Source organism: Cetorhinus maximus, chromosome 17, assembly GCF_964194155.1.
Source record: "Cetorhinus maximus chromosome 17, sCetMax3.hap1.1, whole genome shotgun sequence".
Lineage (NCBI taxonomy): Eukaryota > Metazoa > Chordata > Chondrichthyes > Lamniformes > Cetorhinidae > Cetorhinus > Cetorhinus maximus.
In genome coordinates, this window is record NC_135895.1 from 63013794 (window position 1) to 63036875 (window position 23082).

Consider the following 23082-nt stretch of genomic DNA (forward strand, 5'->3'; position numbering starts at 1 on the left):
TTGCACACTCTGACTCATACATATATTTTTAGGATCACAAAAAACCTGTTTTCTTGATTATTTTTTAAAATCAATTATTAATTATACACTTCCTAGGGTATTATGATGCTCGGGGATTGGAGCACAAATGCACAAAACCTTCGGGTGGGGTCACGGGTTTCACCCCTCCTGTACCTAACTTTGCTTTTATTTCTGTAACATTAGTGGTAAGGCTGCTGAGCAGACTGCAGAGTTCTTATAGCAAGATTAAGGGAGGGTGAATGATCTTTATGCCACTCTCATAAAACGTCCTAATGACTGGTTTGGAGTAACTTTCGCCAGGTCTGGGAACATGATACTAACAAGTTTAATAAATTAGAAGAAAAGTGCAGGTACTGATAGAGTGGATTAAAAGCAAAGTTTCCCTGAATGTCTTAGTAAGTACACTGCCCAGTATGTTACAGAGCCCTGAGACTGAGAGAGCCGTTTCTTGGTAGAGGAATGGTGATTATGATGTTCCAGTTGGTTTCAGAACTTCTGAGGCAGGCGGGGGAAAAAAAAAATCAGGCAGATTTCCTACTTCTGACCATTCACTGATATACGGTTTTAGAAAGACTTTAACCGTAAATGGTGGAAACAATGTGATTGGGTCAGTAATGATGGACATTCATGACATAGACCCGACTGCTTCCCCCATGTTTGAATTACCTGACTACACTTTGTCCACTTGCGTGATTTAGCTGGTGCCTGTCAAATTGTATCCTCTTAGGATTCGGTACCTTCAAGAGATTAGAGGAAAAATATTGTTACTTATTTCCAATGCAAATTATAATTTTATGTCACTGTTTTTGTTGTAGTGGAACAAAGTGAAAGAAGAGGCAAACAGACCACTAAGGTTCAGGAGAACTAAATATGTAACTCTTCTAACACATGTTTTTTCATTGTGTCAATCAAGGCTGCAGAGGTGCTCTTTGAAATGCTATTTTGATAGTCATCTTTTTGTTAAACATATAGAATAATATAAATTTCAATTGTACTGTCTGCAACGAGATATTCCTGAAAGAAAATCTTTCATTTTTTAATTTCATTTAAAGCTGAAGTGTTAACTTAAGATTTATTCAGTGGTTTGATATGAACTTGATATTTGCAATAAAAAAAACTATTTTGGCAACTTTGAGATTGCACTTAATACACCCTGAGCACTTATCATTCGAATTGATATCCTAAAGATAGCCACCCATACTGGATTCAGTTCCATTACACTGGGAATACTGATAATTTGGCTAAGGCTAATGTGCAGTCTCTACAATGAGGCTGTTTTACATGGCGAAGGAGGGAAGGGTGCATCACAACAGATGTTCTGTCAGGACCACTTGGCTCCTGACCTCATTATAGCCTTGGTCCAAGCATGGGACAAAAGAGCTGAATTCCAGAGGTGAGGTGAGAGTGATTGCCCTTGATATCAAGGCAGCATTGGAACAAGTATAAAATCAAGGAACTCTAACAAAATTGAAGTCAATGGGAATCAGGGGAAAAACTGTCCAATGGTTGGAGTCTTACCTAGCACAAAGGAAGATGGTTGTGGTTGTTGGATGCTAGTCATCTCAGCTACAGGACAAAGGTGCAGGTTCCTCGGGATAGTGTCCTAGGCTCAAACATCTTCAGCTGCTTCATTATAAGTGGGGTTGTTCGCTGACAATTACCCAGTGTTCAGCACCATTCTCAACTTCTCAGAAACTGATGCAGTCCATGACCATATGTAGCATGACCTAGACAACATTCAGATTTCAACTAATAAGCGGCAGGCAATATTTCCCGGCACTTGTGTGATGGAAATGGCCATTTCCAACAAGAAAGAATCTAACCATCTCCCCTTGATGTTCAACAACAGTACCATTGCTGAATTCTCCCACCATCAACGTCCTGGGGGTTACCATTGACCAGAAAATTAACTGGACCAGCCATATAAATACTGTGGCTAAAAGAGCAGGACAGAAGCTGGGAATTCTGCAGCAAGTAAGTCACCTCCTGACTCCCCAAAGCCTGTCCACCATCTACAAGGCACAGTTCAAGATTGTGTTGGAACTATCCACTTGCCTTGATGAGTGCAGTTCCAACAACACTCAAGTAGTCAACAATATTCATGAAAAAGCAGACTGCTTGAACAGCACCCCAACCAAATTAAACATTCACTCCCTCCGCCAATGACACACAGTGGCAGCAGTGTGTACCACCTACAAGATGTACTACAGCAACTTGTCAAAGCTCCTTCGACAGCACCTTCCGAACCCATGACCTCTATCACCTAGAAGGACAGATGCATGGGAACACCACAGCCTGCAAGTTCCCCTCCAAGTCACACACCATCCTGACTCGGAACTATATCGCCATCCTTCACTATTGCTGGGTCAAAGTCCTGGAACTCCCTCCCTAACAGCTATACCTCATGGACTGCAGCAGTTCAAATAGGTAGCTCACCACCATCTTAAGGGAAATTACAGATGCGTAATAAATGATGACCTTGCCAGCAATGACCACATTCCATAAACAAATAAAATGTAATTCTTGCCTAGTTAACACACGTGCATCTTTCAGCAGGAGTCATTAGATAGTCACCTGGAATGGGACTCCTTTATCTCATTCTCTGTAAGCGCAGTGTGAATGCACCAATTAGAGTGGACCATTGCTATCCTAACTGTGATCAACTGGAACTCAAAATATTTAATTATATCTGCTGCTAAAATCTTTTAAAATGAGTGATATTTATTTCTGATCCACAAACAGTTATTTATTGGTTTGGACAACACTGCCAAAATAGAGGTTTCTGTTTTTTGATTTAGTAAAGTTCAATATCCCAGATATTGAAGCGGTCCATACCCATTTGCAGTAAAACCTTGACAACATTCTGACTTGGGCTGACAAGTGGCAAGTAACATTCGCACCGTACAAGCGCCGGATAATGACCATCTCCAACAAGAGAGAATCTAACCATCTCCCCTCGACATTAAATGCCATTACCATCGCTGAATCCCCCACTATCAACATCCTGGGGGTTGACCAGAAACTGAACTGGACCAGCCATAGAAATACTGTGGCTAAAAGAGCAGGTCAGAGGCTGGAAATTCTGCAGCGAGTAACTCACCTTCTAACATCCCAAAGCCTGTCCACTATCTACAAAGCACAAGTCAGAAGTGTGATGAAATGTTCTCCACAACAACATCAATCAAGAAGCTTGACACCATCCAGGACAAAGCAGCCTGCTTGATTAGCATCCCATCCACCACCTTCAACATTCATTCCCTCCACCACCACCAACACACAGTGGCAGCAGTGTGTACCATCTACAAGATGCATTGCAGCAACTCAGCAAGGCTCCTTCGACAGCACCTTCCAAACCTGTGACCTCTACCACCTAGAAGGACAAGTGCAGCAAATGCATGGGAATACCACCACTTGCAAGTTCTTCTCCAAACCACACACAATCCTGACTTGGAATTATATTGCTGTTCCTTCACCACTGGGTCAAAATCCAGGAACTCCCTATCTAACACAATATGAACTGCAGCAGTTCAAGAAGGCAGCTCACCACCTTCTCAAGAACAATTAGGGGTGGGCAACAAATGTTGGCATAGCCAGTGGCGCCCACATCCCGTCATGAGTTTTTTGGTAAAGGGTTTCTTTTGATTGGCAGAGGCAGCATAACTAAATTTTAATTGAAGTAACATTTGTCAGATAAAAATGTAATTCCAGATATTGTCAGTTGTTAAGATAAGCTGGTTGTTATAACTGAGATGCTGGCAGTTAGAAGTCATTTTTCCATTGCTTACTAAGGTGTTAACATGGTTAATATTTTGGTTTGACTGCTTCAAAGAAATTGCAAGGACTTTAAAGGAAAAACAAATTTCTCAATTCAGGAACTTCCTAGTTCTCTTCAGTCTTTTGTTAAACTTTGCCATTATACCATAGATGAGATATAACACACCATTAACAGCCCTTACATTCTACCAGTGACTGTCAGTCTTTTCAAAAATTTGCTTAAAGCAATGAAAAAATATAGATTATTTTTAAACAACAGTATCTTTCTTCTCGGAATTATTTTAAATTGTAAATAAATCTGTACAGCAGTGTAGCCTGTACAAAGAGGTATATCAGTCTGCTATTTTCTGTTGTCTGAATTGACAGGAGACATAGTGGCATGCTCTGTATTCTCCAGCAAGCAATTTACCATGATTAATGTTAGAATTGGACTGTGCTAACTCAGATTTCAGTTTATAGGCTTATAAAAACTGTTGTCAAGCTGTTGTACACTAGAAATAGGTGTTGTGCGGTGGTGGAGACACTGAATTTTAGATATTTTCTCTGGTACCTTTCAGACCCCAGCCTCCTATCTGTTCCTGAGTTTTATATTCTACAGTTTTAACCATATCAGCGCTGACCTGTTGGCAACAGATTTTGATTGGATAAGTTTCATTTAAGTTTAAGTCCAAATTTTATCCATGCTCATAATGAGTATATTTTTGTTTTAACCCACCAAAAATAAAGGACATGCCTTGTCAATAAAAGATTGATATTTAGTGTTTTATCAAGTTGCTGAAATGCCAGAGTGCAATGAATAACATTGTATGCGTAAGTCACTGCATTTTCAAACACAACGCTTTTATATGTTGCAAGATTCCACAAACAGAAATTTTATAAATGATGAGTCAATTTGTTTTTGATATTAGATGAGCATTTACATATCTTACTTTTTCAAATGAATCTTGTGTATTTTCAGCTATTTCTATTTTTGTTTTAAATAAACATCTATATTTCAAATTTTCAGCATTTGTGCAATGTTTGCCTCATGGCTATTCATCTAGTTCCTTTTCTAAGGAGTTCATTGCCATGGTATAATTAAGTTTCACACTGAACCAGTTACCATGGGCAGAATTTTACATTCGGCATGGGGGCGCCTGACACACTGGAACGTAATATGACGCGAGATGATGTTGGGCATGCATCTTGATGTCATCGCTCTGTCTCACGATATTTCGTTCGGCGGGCGCATGCCAGAGTCAGCTGTGCACCCACCGATAATTGAAAGGTCTATTAAGACCATTAACAAACTAATTAACTTAAAATTTACGCTGCCCATCCAACCTAACGCTTTGCAGGCAAGCGAAAAGGCCAAGCGGCCTTTACTTTTTTTAGGAAACCTCATCCACGAGCGGGATGAGGTTTCCTGAAGCTATTACAAATTAAATAAAACCTTTCTTTGAAAGATAAAAACATGTCCCATCTCATGTGACAGTCACATGAGGAGACATGTTTCATTAAATTTTTTATGTATTTATTTTTTTACAAAGCACTTCAATCTCCCCAGGGCAGCTCTGTGTCTCAGGGAGATTGAAGCGTTATTTCGTGCGCATGCGTGGAAGACCGCTGGACCCGATTCTCCCTCCTCCTCCCTCCACCCACACAGGTAGCGCTCAGTGCTACCGCTCGCGTTCCACGCTAGGCCCGCCCACATGAAATTGCGGTGCAGAGCCAATCACAGGCGGCGGTCGGCTCAATCCCCGCCGACCGATGTAAAATCCTGGCCCATAAGTATAAGGGCATTAATTGACCCCGACCAAATTGTCTGCAATAAACAATCAGGATTTAAAGTTTTATCTGCATGGGCAAAGTATTGGCAGTGAATTTGATGCAATATTTCATGCACCTCATTTTGCCAACTTAGTTTTTTTTGTTTTATTTTTACAGTACTCTCCACACTTTTTGGTATTTAGCATCTATAAACTAACCTTAATTCACTTTCCATCATAAACATTTTTATCAATTCAATTTCTAAAATGTTTAGATGGGCATAAAGTCTGCAGAATGAATGAAAGGGAGTATTAATCATTTAAGGTAATAGTGAGACACTTTACTATTATTTTAACTGAAATGCACATGGCATACTTAAACACCCGTTGAGTACAGAAAAGAAAGATACGTGTAACTCTATCCACAAATCAGGATAGAACTGTTGGCCACAGCAGTTGCCTAATGGATTAAGGTTAGTTTATGGATGCTGAATACCAAAAGGTGCAGTCAATACTGCAAAAATAAAACAATAAAATCCATATTTGGCAAAATGAACTACATGAAATATTGCATCAAATTCAATGCTGACACTTTGTCCATACAGTTAAAGCTTTAAATCCTGATGTGTGCGACTAGATATTGGTGCAGAATAAAGCAGGCCACTTGATTGGGACCCCATCCACCACTGTAAACATTCACTTCCTCCACCACTAGCACAACTGGCCACAGGATTTACTGCACCCACCCACCTACGTTCTTCAACATCACAACAACTTGTATTTATGTAGCACCTTTAATGTTGTAAAGCAACCTAAAGCACTTCTAGGAATGTTATCAAACAAATCTTGACACTGAGTCACATAAGGAGTCATTAGAGCAGATGACCAAAAGCTTGGTCAAAGGGATAAGTTTTAAGGAGAGTATTAAAGGGGAAGAGAGAGAAAGATGGAGAGGCAGAAAAGGTTGGGGTGAGAATTCCAGGCAACTGAAGGTACGGCTGCCAATAGTGGAGTGATTAAAATCAGGGATTCCTAATAGTCCAGAATTGGAGGAGTGCAGAGGTATTGCAGGTTATGGGGCTGGAGGAGAAAAGAGTGAGGTCATAGAGAAATTTGAAAACAAGGATGAGAATTTTAAAATATTAGGTCAGCAAACACAGGGCTGATGGATGAACTGTATTTACAGTCTAACTAACTGGCAATTCACCTCATCAAAGATCAAGTGCCCTCTGGTATGGTTTTAAATACCATCTAAATGGAAAGCTCTTTAAACTCAGTCACCTCTCAGAACAAAGCGGACCACCGCTGATATGCATGATCTCCAGTTTGCAAATGACTGCAGTGTCCTTGCCCACTCTGCTCAAGATTTGCAAACCACTCTCGATCTCTTCAGTTTTGCATGCAAGAAACCCAGCCTGTCCTTGAATGTTGCCAGACAAAACTCATATATCAACCCACACCTGGTCAGCCAAATCTTCCACCTCAACTATATGTTGAAGAAATGATTCTGGAATATGTTGAACACTCCCCATACCTTGGAGGCTACCTCACTCAAAAGGCCACCATTGACGATGAGATCCAACACTGGATCAGTTGCACCAGCTCAGCGTTCTACAAACTGCAGCAGCAAGTGTTTGACAACAAAGACTGCCACAAGGTAACAAAAGTCCTAGTGTACAGAGCAGTTGTCATCACCATCTCCTGTACTGCAGTGAGTAAGAGTGCTGGAGAAATTCCACCAGCATTCCCTCCGCCACATCCTCCGGATTCAATGGGAGGACCGTTGAACAAACACTAGTGCCCTTCAGAAGCTCCACAAGCATTCAGGCAAAACTCCCGCTGCAAAATAAAATTCAATGGATTGGAAGGCTGTATCGGGATAGCTAAAAACCATCTCTCCCACCAGATCCTGGTTTCTCAACTTTCACATGGCCAACATTCCAGGTGAGAGAAAGCAAACATTTCAAAGACGCTCTGAAGCTTTCTTGAAATGCGGCAGCATCTCTCCCTTAATGACTGGGAGGAGCTTACTATCAAATTTTCAGAATGGCAACAACTTGTCCATCTAGCTGCATCGTACTTTGAGTCACTATGTCTTAATGATGAGGCAGAACAGCGGTAGAGAAGGAAAGAAAACGAAGCAAATCCTGCATTCTTGATCCTACCTCATGGGACATCCTGCCCCATGTGCCCAAAGACCTGTGGGTAAAGAATCAGTCTCATGAAGATCCATGGAAGAAACTTGCAACCCTGAGTAGACGTCATCCTCAAATTGAGAGACACCAACTGCCAATGCATGAATGGGCTTTACATGAGTTAGGATACAGAAAGCAGAGTTTTGGATGACCTCAACTTTATGAAGGGTGGAAAGGAGTCTGACCAAGATTGTGTTGAATAAAGAGGTAATAAAGACATGAATGAGGGTTTCATCAGCAAATGAGCTGAGATAGGGGCAGAGTCAGGCAATTTTATGGAGGTGGAAATAGGCAATTTTAATGATGTCACAGATAGGTAGACAGGAGCTCATCTCAGGGTCAGGTACAACACCAAAGTTGAGAACTGTCTGTTTCAGGCACAGGCATGTGGCAGGGAAAGGAATGGAGTCAATGGCTAGGGAACAAGTATTGTGGTGGAAACCAAAGTTCCTATTCTGGAAAAGATGGGCACAGATTTTGGAGATGGCAGCATTTTCAAGGACTTTGGAAAGGGAAGGGAAGTTGGAGATGAAGCAGTAGTTTTCAACAACAGAGAGATTAAGGGTTGGTACTTTGAGGATGGAGTGATGATGGCTAATTTAAAGAGACAGAAACAGTACCTCAGGGAAGAGAATCGGTAACTATATCAGCTAACATGGGAACCAGGAAGGGAATAAAAATAGAATGCTGGACATACTCAGCAGGTCAGGCAGCATCAATGGAGAGAGACACAGTTAATGTTTCAGGTTGTTGATCTTTCATCCTTATACTAAAAGATCATCAACCTGGAATGTTAATTTTGTTCCCTCTCTATAGAAGGTGCCTGACCTGATGAGTATTTCTAACATTTTCTGTTTTTATTTCAGATTTCCAGCATCTGCAGTATTTTGCTTTTGTAGTTGGATGGTCAGTAGTTTAGTGGGAAAAGCATCTCCCAAACCCATGACTTCAACCGCCTAGAAGATAAGGGTAACAGATGCATGGGAATTAAGTTCCCCTCTAAGGCACACACCATCCTGACTTAGAAATATATCACTATGCCTTCATCATTGCTGGATCAAAATCCTGGAACTCCCTACCAAACAGCAATATGGGAGTACCTTCAGCACATGGACTGCAGGGGCTCAAAGGTGGTTCACTGTCACATTCTCAAAAGAAATTGCAGATGGCAAATAAATGCTGGCCTTGCCACCAATATCCAAATCTTGTGGATGAATAAACTTTAAAATATATAATTGGTCAACCTTTACGTTGGGCTTCAAGAAGCCCAAACATGATTATAAATGTGTGAATGTTTCTTCTAGTTAAGGTAGCAAATTGGTAATGAGTAACCAAAGGGGCAAAGAATAAGTGTATCATGTGTGTGTAACAGTCATAGGGTGCAGAAAATTAAATTATCCTTCAATTCTGTGTTGTTAATCTTAGCTAGACAGGGACTTCAATTGGTTTTGGGCTAGAAATGGAAAAATCAGACAGGTTAACATTTGGCATGATAATTATTACCACAAAATTCAACAGATGCAAGGGAGGCTATTTTGTCCATCCGGGGGGTAATCAAAAGGCAGTCTGTGGGCCATGTATGGTTCTTGAACCGGCAACCAACCTCTGAAACATAGGCAAGTCATAGACAATTTGACTTCTATTTATTACTCCTGTTTTGATTTTTATGTGCCTGGAGATTTGAAAAAGCTTGTTCTTAGAGTTATTTTACTTGAGATGTATGAAGAACAGTGGGAAGATAGAAACATAGAATGATACAGCACAGGACAAGTCCATTTGGTCCATCGTGCCAATGCTGGCTCTTTGGTAGAGCTAGCCAAACAGTGCCACTTCCAGCTGTGGCTCAGTTCATAGCACCCTCGCCTTTGAATCAGAGGGTTGTGGGTTCATGTCCCACTCCCGGAAACCAGGAACTGTGATTGTACTCGAAAGAGTTGCAATCTGTGACTGTTGATAACTCGAAAGAGTTTCCTTGCTCTTTCCCCATGACCCTGAAAATCAAGAGTGAGGTAACCCAGATTGGGTTCATGTATATTTATGAAGGAAATAGTGAGTGGTGCGAGGAATGAGAACATGCTTTTTTTGCAAACTTCCTATTATTTTTTTCTCAAACCATACCTCAGAGTATTGGCTTCTTGAATTCATATGGCATTAGGTCAGAAAAGAATTGCACTGATGAACTTTAAAGATTTGACACAATGTAACAAACAGAATTATGTAAGATCCTAACATTTCATTTACCATTTCAGAGTGACTTTCGGCTGTTTAATTTTTTGACTCAAAGTGCTTGTTTGGGCAAGTTCCATGTGAAGAAAACAGAATTTAGTCAAGCATTTTGTACTAAACACCTCCTTCTATCCAGGAGAGATGATGCCTATTGATGCCTGTGTATCAATAGAATGGGCTCAGAGATGATCGTTAGGAATCCATATCAACACCTATCGCAGAGAACTCAATTTCTTCTGCACTTTGCAGCATTTTGCAGAATGTACACAGACCTGTTTCAACATATTTAGTCTTCAAAATTGATGTGCATTATACACTGTATAGTGACTGAACAGTAAAATGCATGGGCTTTGAAAGACTTAATTGCTTAAAAAATATTTATTTTACTGTAGATACAAATGAAAGGAGCTCTCATTGGTATGTAAATTCCTTCCTATATAGCAATGCCAAAACTGCAGTTCATCATTACTTGGGATTTCTTAGGAATCTTGGAAAATAATAATACTTGTAGCTATTGATACTTTTTCAGTCCTGTATGGAGCAATAACAGGAAAGCTACCTCAACACAATTACCAAATTTAATCTGTGGAACAAGTTGACAATATTAGAAGAGGACATTGTGCTGCTCTGGCTTTTAATGGATGACTGTAAAAGATTTATACTTCATGCCTGTGCAGCTCCACTTGGAGAACTCTGATCTAGCCCATCCTCCCATAGAAACCTATGATCCCCTAATATTCAGTGAGAATATGTGGCTGTGCATATTCAGGTAAGAACAGGATCAGGTGTATTCAATATCCAGGCTTGTACATGAAGAATAGCTGTTTGGATAATGTGTGATTGTGGCTCACTATGTTATCAATACCTGGTTTTTCTCCACAAAAAATCAAATATTAGAAATTGAGAAATAAGCAGTTGGCCCAGTCATCACCTTTGGCTTCTTGTAGGCCTCAGTTTAGTTTCAGTGACATACTAAGAAAGCTAAACTACGCAATTCATTTAATGCACAGGAGGCTCCCTTATAAGTGTTCCACAATGTTAGTTCTATGTACTCTTTCCCCTAACATATGCATCAGCTCACTTACTTGATTAGAAGCTGGAGGCATTGAGCCAATAGTAAACCCATCCACCCCCAAACAAGAAAGCAAAATTTTGGGAATGGGCAATCAATCAAAATGTCAGACTATTAATCTAAGCTTCTGCCCGATTGCATCTCACTGTTTTAGCAACATTACATCTTTGTAGTCCGGCATATCAGGTTCTACCTACCTTTCACATGGTCCATCTCTGACACTTCTCTTCCCTTCCTTGACCTCTCTGTCTCAATTTCTGATGATAGACTGTCCACCAATATCCATTATAAGCCTACCGACTCCCACAGCTACCTCGACTACAGGTCCTCACACCCCGCTTCCTGTAAGGACTCCATCCCATTCTCTCAGTTCCTTCGCCTCCGTCGCATCTGTTCTGATGACGCTACCTTCAAAAACATCTCCTCTGACATGTCCTCCTTCTTCTTTAACCGAGGTTTTCCACCCACGGTCGTTGACAGGGCCCTCAACCGTGTCCGGCCCATCTCCCGCGCATCCGCCCTCACGCCTTCTCCTCCCTCCCAGAAACATGATAGGGTCCCCCTTGTCCTCACTTATCACCCCACCAGCCTCTGCATTCAAAGGATCATCCTCCGCCATTTCCGCCAACTCCAGCATGATGCCACCACCAAACACATCTTCCCTTCACCCCCCCTGGCGGCATTCCATAGGGATCGTTCCCTCCGGGACACCCTGGTCCATTCCTCCATCACCCCCTACTCCTCAACCCCCACCTATGGCACCTCCCCATGCCCACGCAGAAGATGCAACACCTGCCCCTTCACTTCCTCTCTCCTCACCGTCCAAGGGCCCAAACACTCCTTTCAAGTGAAGCAGCATTTCACTTGCATTTCCCCTAACTTAGTCTACTGCATTCGTTGCTCCCAATGCGGTCTCCTCTACATTGGAGAGACCAAACGCAAACTGGGCGACCGCTTTGCAGAACACCTGCGGTCTGTCCGCAAGAAAGACCCAAACCTTCCTGTCGCTTGCCATTTTAACACTCCACCCTGTTCTCTTGCCCACATGTCTGTCCTTGGCTTGCTGCATTGTTCCAGTGAAGCCCAACGCAAACTGGAGGAACAGCACCTCATCTTCCGACTAGGCACTTTACAGCCTTCCGGGCTGAATATTGAATTCAACAACTTTAGATCTTAAACTCCCTCCCCCCATCCCCACCCCATTTCATCCCCCTCCCTTTTCTTTTGTTTTTTTTTTCAATAATTTATATAGATTCTTCTTTTCCCACCTATTTCCATTATTTTTAAATCTACAACTAATACCTTGTTAGTCTTTCCACCCCACCCCCACTAGAGCTGTACCTTGAGTGTCCTGCCATCCATTCTTAATTAGCACTTTTCTTAGATAATATCACCACCTTCAACACCTCTTTGATCCTTTTGTCTGTGACATCTTTTGATTATCTGCTCCTATCACAGCTTGCTTGTCCCCACAACCACCCCACCCTCAACTTCTCTCCCCCCGCCCCCCACCTTAAACCAGCTTATACTTCACCCCTCTCCTAAATATACTTCAGTTCTGTTGAAGGGTCATGTTGGACTCGAAACGTCAACTCTTTTCTTCTCCACCGATGCTGCCAGACCTGCTGAGTTTTTCCAGGTAATTCTGTTTTTGTTTTGGATTTCCAGCATCCGCAGTAGCTTTTTGTTTTTATCTACCTACCTTTGTTAGTTTCATTCTATTTAGTGCAAATGTTATAGTAAAAGTTAACTAACATTAGGGAATACACATAAGGGATGGGGGAAGGGGGCGCTCCTGTACCTTAATTTGCATGGCTCTGCAATTTATCTTTCTTAGTAACTATCACTGAAACTATGAACATGTATCTGGCACTGCCAAGCTGCTGGTTACACTCAGCAAACATCAGTAATAGCAATGTGTCTTGTAGAGCCTCTGGTCCTGGGGTACCTTCACTAGTCAGTGGAGCAACATAGAGATTAGAATTAGCCTTCAGGTCAGGGAAAGAAAAAAAAACAATGGGCTGCATTTTACTGCTTGCTCCAGGCCACAAAAAAAATGGCATGCCTACCCCTGCCTGCCTGCCTGCCCACGCCAACTGTCTAATGGATGGGCAGCATATTATCCCCATCAATAGGCTTGTTAACAAGCCTAATTGACCTTTGAGTACTAATTTAAATATTTCAGCAGCCACCTGCCTTGGTATAATATGGCGGTCAGCTCGGGGGTGGGCAGAAAGATGGTGGGCTAGCCACCCAAAGTACTTTACCTGTTCCCTACCACCTCCCCCACCTGCTGAAAACATGCCTCAGGGAGGCTGGGTTGGGGGCGGTGGGTGACATAGGCAATGTTTCCACTCCTGATTGCTATCCAGTGACGTCTGCTGGTAAGTACACATGTGAAAGTTAGATGAAGAAAGCATTTGGCATATAATTCTCTCACACTTGAAAAGTCTGTCAACGTTTAGGCATGGAAACTGGTCATTTGATAAATTGCCAGCAGGCATCAGACACCAGGGCAATATGCCAGAAAAAGTCAGGAACAGGGGGAGAATAATTGGAGGGAAATCAAATACCATCACAGTGCCCACTAAAAGTTCATGCCAGACACAGTAATGCCTGACCCATTGAGATAAAAGGCATCATTGGAACATAAATGTACACAGAACTAATTAGGGAATGCATATATCCTGCACGTTAAGTGAATTGTATAGATATTTCCAAAACCACAGGCCAAGTTTTAGCTAGGATGAATTCTGGGTGACGCCAAAATTCTCAATATTTCATGCTTTGTAAATACTCTTTTGTTAATTAGATACCATCAAAAAACATTTTTGTTTGCACTGAATGTTCATGTGTAATGGACAATGATCTTATTTTTCACCCCATATAACAAGAGAAATGATGTACTGATGCTGGAATAATAGTCCATTGACCAAGGGAGGCTGTTTATGCTGCTGTTTAAGTAAAGGTTATTTTTCTAAAGTACATGGATTTCAACATGAACCATGTGATGACAACGTGACTTCTCATCTGTAAGACAGCACAAACCAGTCATAGTTCCATTCCTATCAACCAATACAATTTATACTTAAAAGGACAACCATATCTGAAGAGCTGAGAAATGAAATGCAATCTTTCTCAGTCAGTGATTATCTTGTTTGCACAGTGAAGGGATTATGCGGTTGAATCACAAGAGCATATCTTGGCAGAAAAAATAGTAGCGTTTGTTCAGCATTTTCATAATTTCAGAAGAACTGTAATGTGAACAGGCATAAAAAACATATGTTTTTCAAATCCATTACTTGTCAAGAGTGTCAGCATTACTGCAACAAAAAAAGACACCAGTTTCCCAATATACCAAGACAAATATGAATTCAAAGACATATATACAAAGACATTCTGTATATATTTTGAGTGTTTTATCCTCTACTTTTCTATTTTTTGCCTCATCTTCCCAACTTTCCTCCCTCTCTGTCCCAAAGATGCCAAATCTTATTGGAATACACTTTCATGGGCGCTGGCTGTTGATCAGTACTTTGTCAAGTGACCTTTCACATGGCTGAATCTAGAAAGTGAATGTTGGTAAGTTGTAGAATCATGGAGGTCACCACAACAAAGTTTGATCCTATGTCCACACGTACACACTTCCCAACAGGGATCTTTGACTGGAATTAAGAATGTCTGGTTGTTCTTTCTGTCCCTACCACAATACTACCTGAGAATAACTAACTCAATACAGGCCCTCGTCTATATAGTTTAGTGCAGGGATCAGCAACTTTAATAATTAGAGCCATTTTAAAAAAAAATGTTAGTTCAAATTGCAATGTTAAGAGCAGCAATGCTGTTACTCAAATGCCAATAGTAATGGAGACCAAGAAAGAAACACATTTATGGATTTCTTTGAAACACCGTTTTACTGACCTTAGTATTTCGCACAGTACTAGAGATAAATGTCACAAACTTCTGTTTCCTAGAATAAATTAAAACAATTTTGTAGCAAATTGGCTCAAAACAAGGGCCACAGTTAGTTTCTTTATTGATGTATTCATCTACGTCTGCAAGCAACATGTGTGAACGACTAGCAAAGAGGACATAAGCCGTTAACTTGATTGGACATGATGTCATTTGCTGGGCAAAATACTTCAACTGTAATATGTTATGGCTTTTGATCCAAGCAAGTTTCCAATAGAATTTCATATTTCTGTGATTAAACATTTCACAAGTTCTGTTACCTGTTAAAATATCCATTGCCATGGAGATTTAGAACCATAGGGAAGTTACAGAAAGAAACCATTCAGCTCATTGAATGCACCGGCCAAAAAAGAGAAAAAGAAAGAAACTAGCTGCTCATTGCACTACCCTCATCAATCATCCTTGTTACTTCCTCAAAAAATTAAATTAAGTTAGTATGACAGGATCTTCCTGTAACAAAACCATGCTGACTGTCCCTGATTAATCCGTGCCTTTCTAAGTGATAGTTTCTCCTGTCTCTCAGAATTTGCCCACCCAGAAGTCAGACTGACCGGCCTATAATTTTCTGACCTATCACTCGCACCCTTTTTAAATAATAGTACAATGTTTGCCAACCTCCAATCCTCTGGTACCTTGCCTGTATTTAGTGAGGATCAGAAAATGATCCTCAGTGTATATGCTTTTTCCTCCTTGGTTTCCTTTAACAGCCTGGAATACAATCCATCCAGCCCTGGTGATTTATCCTCCTTCAAGGATGTCAGTCCCTCCAGTACTTCCTCTCTCATTATACTTATTGTATCTAAAATTTCACACTCCTCCTCATTAATTGGAATGTCTGCATCATCCCTCTCCTTTGTGAAGAGAGAGACAAATTACTCATTGGGAACCCTGCCCACATCTTCTGCATCAATGCATAAGTTACCATGTACATCTCTGGTAGGCCCTACCCTTTGCTTAGCTATCCTCTTGCTCTTAATGTACTGGCAAATGGGTTTTCTTTGATTTTAACTGTCAATATTTTTTTGTATCTTCTCTTTGCTTTCTAATTTCCTTTTTTACTTCACTCCTGTACTTTTTATATTCCTCTAGGCTTTCTACTGTATTAAGCTGTTTGCGACTGTCATAAGTTTCCTTTTTCTCCTTTATCTTAACCTGTATGCCTCTGGGGCTCAGATTTGCCTGTACCACCCTCTTTCTTTGTGGGGACATGTTTATATTGTGCCCATAGAATCTCGTTTTGGAATGCCTCCCACTGATTTGACACAGTTTTCCCTTTTAGTAGTTGTATCCAGTCCACTTTCACCAGATCACCTCTCAGCTTCGTAAAATGTGTCTTCCCCAAATTTAGAACTCTTACTGCTGTTCTATCTTTGTCCTTTTCCATAATGATGTTAAATCCAACTGTACTGTGATTGCTATTTCCAAAATGATTCCCCAAAGCTACTTCGTCAACTTGCCCAGCTCCATTTCCTAAGATCGTTTTATTCTTTCATTGGATGTGGGCATCGCTGGCTAGGCCAGCATTCATCGCCCATCCCTAATTGCCCTTGAGAAGATGGTGGTCAGCTGCCTTTTTGAACTGCTGCAGTCCATGTAGTGTTAGGGAGGGGGTTCCAGGGTTTTGACCCAGTGAGAGTGAAGGAACAGCGAAATATTTCCAAATCAGGATGGTGAGTGACTTGGAGGGGAACTTCTAGGTGGTGGTGTTCCCATCTAACTGCTGCCCTTGTCCTTCTAGATGGTAATGGTCGTGGGTTTGGAAGGTGCTGTCGAAGGAGCCTTGATAAATTCCTGCAGTGCATCTTGTAGATTGTACACAATGCTGCCACTGTGCATTGGTAGTGGAGGGAGTGAATGTTTATGAATGGGGTGCCAATCAAGCGGGCTGCTTTGTCCTGGATGGTGTCAAACTTCCTAAGCTGCACTCATCCAGGCAAGTGGGGAGCATTCCATCACACCCCTGACTTGTGCCTTGTTGATGGTGGACAGGTTTCAGGAGTCAGGAGGTGAGTTACTCGCCACAGGATTCCCAGCTTCCGACCTGCTCTTCAGCTCCTGGTCAATGGTAACCCCCAGGATGTTGATAGTGGGGTATTCAGCGGGGGTAATGGCATTGAATGTCAACGGGCAATGGCTAGATTCTCTCTTGTTGGAGATGGTCATTGCCTGGCGCAAATGTTACTTGCCACTTGTCAGCCCAAGCCTGGGTAATATCCAGGTCTTGCTGCATTTGGACATGGACTGCTTTAGTATCTGAGGAGTCGTGAATGGTACTGAACATTGTGCAATCAGCGAACATCTCCACTTCTGACCTTATGATGGAGGGAAGGTCATTGACAAAGCAGCTGAAGATGGTTGGGCCTAGGACACTAAAATCTAGATTTGTGCCCTCTCTCGTTGGGCTTGTTACGTGCTGGCTAAAAAAGTTCTCTTGAATGCAGTTCAAGAATTTTTTGCCCTCTGTGCCTTTCACATTGTTCGTATCCCAAATGATAGTAGGATAATTGAAATCTCCAACTATTACTGCCCTATTGTTTATGCACTCATAAATTTTCATACATATTTGCTCTTCTAACTCCCTCCACCATTTGGGGGTCTATTGTACACTCCTAGCAACATGGCTGCCCCTTTTTTTATTTCTGAGCTCAACCCATTTGATGCTTCATCCCTCCTCACAGCTGTAATTGATTCTTTAACCAATTTTGCTATACCCCCTCTCTATCCTGCCTGAAAACTCTATATTCAGGGATGTTGAACTGTCATTTTGCCCCTCTTTAAGCCAAGTTTCTGTTATATCAATGATATCACGCTGCCACGTGTCTATCTGTGCCCTCAGCTCTTCGGCTTTGTTTGCTAAACTCCTTGAATTTACATATGTACCGTTTAACACTGCCAAATTTCTGTGCTGTACACATTTTAACCTGTGCTTCTTCTGTCTTTCAGAGTCACTCACTAATTTTCCATCTCCTGTTCCCTGCTCTGAATTTGCCCTCAGGTTCTCATCCCCCTCCCAAAGTTTAGATTTCTAGATATCTAGATATTAATTTCTAGATATCTGATATTCTTTTTAAATTAGAAAGACACTTAGATAACTATTTACTAAAATTTATTGTGAGGAAAAATGAGTTTTATCTGTAGTATAAAGCATTAATAGCTATTATATCGGATCATATGTCTCTGGAACTCAGAGAGAGTGAGATGCCTCTGGAAGGAGTCTCGTGCTTATATATACACAGTTGTAAATAGTTAATAAATGTTTGGAAGTTCCTGGATGCCTTGTTTCCAATAGTCCCTGTCAAACACACCCTGGGTTGCTTCTGATATTATTTCATAGTGGTAAGTTAACTAATGCACATGGCAGGAAAGAAAAGGCCATTGAGAATAGAATGGAAGGTAACAACTGCAGCAAGGATTGAAAAGAAAAGTGCAATGGAATCCCAAGACAGTCAGTTAAAGTAATAGATGACCATGGGAAAAGCCCTTCCTCTACCCAACTTCTTTGACCACCTGGAAAGCCCAGACCAAGCACTGGAAAAACTGGCAATTGCAGATACAACAGGTATAGAACCACTTCAGAGTTAGCTCAGAAGCCTGATAAAGAACAGGATAGCATGCTCCTCTATTTCATTGTCATCTGCACTGTTGCCATTCTTGTAAGACAGGATGTTAATGATGACACAGCAACCTATGAGAAGGTTATTGAGGCCTTTAACCCGTATTTCAGTCTTTGGAGGAACATTATTATAGACTGAGCAAGGTTTTAACAGGCACTCTCAGGAATCCATAGCAAGTATTAACGTTTTTCATTAATGACCTATATCGTTTAGCTGATAGTTGCAAGTATGGGGCTCTAAAAGAGGAATTCACCCAAGGCCAAATAGTGGTGGGATCCTTGATGGAGACTTATCTAATTTTCTACAGTCTAGAGAACAGAGAACATTATCCAAGGCAATTCAATTATTGAGCTTCTGGAACAGAGCCGAGTTTTAATTCTGGGTGATGGAGAACATTTGTGGAGTCAGATGACTGACTCAATTCAGTTTGTGAGCCACAGCGGTACCAGTGCACCAACTAAAAAGCAGATCCAGAATGAAGAGAGGGCATTTGCTGCCATTCTCCAGTGCTCCCGTTGTGGTGCCGAAAAATTCCATTGGTGCGAAGAGTGTCCCACCATACATGCGAGTCTCATGCCTGCCAGACACAGGGCCATTTTCATGCGGTATGCTGCAACCACAAGTCTCCTACTCAAAAATTTAAAGAGAGACCAATCAGATCAATCAGTATTCAGGAAATAGAAGATGCAGAGGGACTCAAAGTGCCTTTCTTGGGTGAAGTTGCAAAATCCAAGGTGACCTTTTGGCATGTGGATATCATAGTTAATGGCCACAGATCTAATTTTAAATTGGGCACGGGGGCAGGAGTGTCCATTCTTTCTGATATGGTACAGTAGCTGAAGCCTGAGTTACTCCAACCATCTACGACTCGACTGCATTGTCCAGGGGCACTCTACTCAAGGTGCAAGGGCAGATGACTGTCACACTTCAATGTAATGGAAGAGAACTTGCCATCACTCTCTATGTTATTCATAATCATGATTGTTCTTTATTGAGCATAGAAGCGAGCATAGTTTTGCAGCTTCTTTATTCACCAGTAGCAGTACCCAAGTCAGCCCAGAATGACTCAAACTAGTTTCCATACAGAAAGCTCCCCACCTGCAACCATAGGAAGACATTCTAGACCTTGAGTTATTCTTTGAGGAGAGGATGGATTAGGACAGAGAACAGACAACCACTGACCATGGTGACCAATCAGAGGAAGAAATTCTGGGTCTCAATTACCTTTTGAAGAGAGAGTGGATGAGAATGATAACCAAATTACCACTAATGAGTGTGATCAGAACATTACTGATAAATGTGACCAGGATGCCAATCCACCTGACTATTCTGATAAACACACCGATGACACAGAGCAACCTGATGCAGGCACTGACTTTTGCAAGGAGAAACCAGGGCCAGGACTTTCCCCTTGTCTGGCGGGCGCAGCGGGTGGACCCCGGAGTGGAAGCTCAGTGGTCTGCCACTCGCGATTTCACGCTGGCTAGCCAATTGACAGCCAGCCAGTATGAAATGCGCACAGATGACCTGAGCACTGCCTGGGTGGGGGCAGGAGGAACGCGAGCGCTGAAGCGTGCACATGCTTAGGGGTGTGCTCACTGAAAGCTCCCTGAAGGCACAGAGCTGCCTCAGGGAGCTGAAGATTTTTAACATGAGAAATAAAGATTTTAAAAATAAGGAAAACATATCCACACATGTGACTCTGCTACGTGAACAGGGACATGTGAAATATGAGTTTTTAAAATTTTTATTGCTTTTTTAGTCACTGTTGGAAACCCGCCCATGGATGAGGTTTTGTAAAAAACGCAAAGGCCACCTGGCCTATTCACCCACCCACCAACCGTGAGGTTAGACAGGCAGCGAAAAATTCAATTTAATTAATTGATTAAGGGGCTTAATAGCCCTCTTAATTGTCAGCAGGTGCACTGCAGACTCTCACGCGCGACAACCGATCAAAATATTGCACAAGTGCATGATGGCGTCAGGACGCACACCTGATGTCATCGCGCATTATTTCACGCTTGTGCGTACCGGGCACACGCCCATGTGCCGAGCTGAAAATCCTGCCCCAGGAATAGAAGCTCCAACAATGGCCAGTGAGAGACATGCAGAACACAAAGTTGACTCCCCAAATCCTGAAGTCAAGGCTGAAGAGGAAGTAACTGAAACTGTTGGTATACTAGCTACTGATAACGCATATATTTCAGATGTACAAGGAAATGTAACTTCTCTGAATCTAATGGAGGCAGCAGAACAACAACCTGCCCCAATACAATATAGTCTCAGAACCTGAGGTGACATTCAGCCCTATTCCAGCTGTTGCCTTGACTGCTGAAAGTCTCGAAATGCCAATACCTAGTGAACAGGAAGCTCACGCTGATATAAAGCAGTGTGTGTGACCAACTGCTAACAGAAAGACAAAATCCCGCAGTATCAATGAAATTACTATCAACTCCACTTGAGAACAATCTGCATTCTTCTGTTTGTCCATTAGACTCATTCTTGAATGAAACATTAGGATCGTACAGCACTTCATTCAGCATATATGAGTCATTGAATGTACCTAAGCAGTAGATAATTTTGCCAGCCAATGAAATTACTGGATCAGAAGGTTGCAGACCCACTACAGCTGTACAAACCTTAACGAAAACTGACCAAGGTGTTATCCCTTCAAGAAAGGGCAGCCAGCAGCATGACCTCTAAATGGGGTACAAAGAAGAAGAAGAAACAGAGAATGCCTGTTCATCACCTTCACACTGTACACCAGAAACAGGAACCTCTGTCTACTGATTCAAGTATGTTCCAGGGAGAATATGGAGAACATACATCCTACACCTCCTCTAAGAGAGACAAGAACACAGTTGGAGATTGACACCACTGGCACAAGAGAGTGGGGGGTGGGGGGGGGGTGGAGTAGGATGTGTAAATAGTAACTGTATAAAATGCCGGTTAGGCCACAACTACAGTAATGCGTGCAGTTCTGGAATCTGCATGATAGGAAGGATGTGATTGCACTAGAGAGAGTGCAGAGGAGATTTACCAGGATGTTGCCTGGGCTGGAGAGTTTTAGTTATGAGGAAAGATTGGATAGGCTGGAGTTATTTTCCCTGGAGCAGAGGAGATTGAGGGGGGACATGACTGAGGTGTATAAAATTATGAGGGGCATAGATAGGATAGACAGGAAGGAACATTTCCCCTTGGTGGAGGAATCAATAACCAGGGGGCATAGATTTAAGGTAAGGGGCAGGAGGTTTAGAGGGGATGTGAGGAAGAAATTTTTCATCCAGAGGGTGGTGGGAATCTGGAACTCACTGCCTGAAAGGGTGGTAGAGGCAGAAACCCTCTTAACATTTTAATAAGTATTTGGATGTGCACTTGCGATGCCATGGCATACAAGGCTATGGGCCTAGTGCTGGAAAATGGAATTAGAATAGTTAGGAACTTGTTTGACCGGTGCAGACTCGATAGGCCAAAGGGCCTTTTTCTGTGCTGTAGACCTCTATGACTCTATGACTCTATAAAGGATTAATAGCTATTATGCTAATAGGTAATATACGTCATCAATGATGTCAGATCATGTGTCTCTGGAACTTAGAGAGAGATGCCTCTGGAAGGACCCACAAGCTTATCAGTCCCTGTACTTAGTTGTAAATAGTTAATAGATATCTGGATGCGTTATTTCCAATAATCTCTGTCAAACCTGCAGGCCTGTTTCTGATATTATTCGATCAAGGATAGGAGCTCATAATAGGAGTATTATGACTCAGCCAATGGTAAATACTGAGTTGTTCAAATTCCAGAGGGAAATCTGAAACAATGACCAATTTTTGCAATTTGTATGTTTCAAGATGCAGGCTTTGAATTCAGTAGTAATAAGACCACTGAGTCCCAAGAGGGTTTTATAAATCTAAATTAAACATTTATTAATTAAAAGATTGTAAACACATACATATGTCTACAAATTACTACAATAATAACTTCTAAAAAAGTCCCCTCATCAATCTGACTCTTAGTTATGCCTCTGTTAAGGCAATAGTAAAACACATAGATTTAAACAGGCCCCTGGTAAAACACACCACGGAGAGTTGAATTCAAAATGAGTTTCTTTCAGTTCTGGGTCCTTGCCAACAGCGGTTTACAGGCTGGAGGCTTTAGATCTTAGAATCCCTCTTCTTTTGCCAGCAGCCCTTTCTTCTTTTATACATATTTTCCTCTGAGTGCAAATTCTCATCGTGTCACTAGATTTTTTTTTACCTCTTCTAACAATAAAACCCCTTTCATAGCATCAATTTTATTAGTAAGCATTGGAAAAAAAATAAACCCATTGTTTGGCTTCTTCTGGCTAGTTATGATATTTCACTCATTCTTTTGTATGGTTTATTTAAAAATACAAATTGCCCCCTTTCACTTCACCTTGTAACTTCCCTATATTTACTTAATTACCATTTCAACCTACTTCT

General features: G+C 41.6%; 1 protein-coding gene across 2 annotated transcripts in view; it reads left to right on the plus strand.

The window, feature by feature from the left end:
• The window catches only part of itgb3bp (integrin subunit beta 3 binding protein), a 67242-nt gene that overhangs the window by 15609 nt on the left and 28551 nt on the right, over nt 1-23082 (plus strand). Inside the window, exon 7 of one of the 2 annotated variants that reach the window (XM_078561320.1) lies at nt 837-1488. The exons of the other annotated variant lie outside the window; for it this stretch is intronic. Coding sequence (XP_078417446.1) covers nt 837-889 — 53 coding nt within the window. The 3' untranslated portion in view covers nt 890-1488. Of the gene's footprint in view, nt 1-836; nt 1489-23082 lie in introns of those variants that run through there. 2 annotated transcript variants of the gene reach the window in all.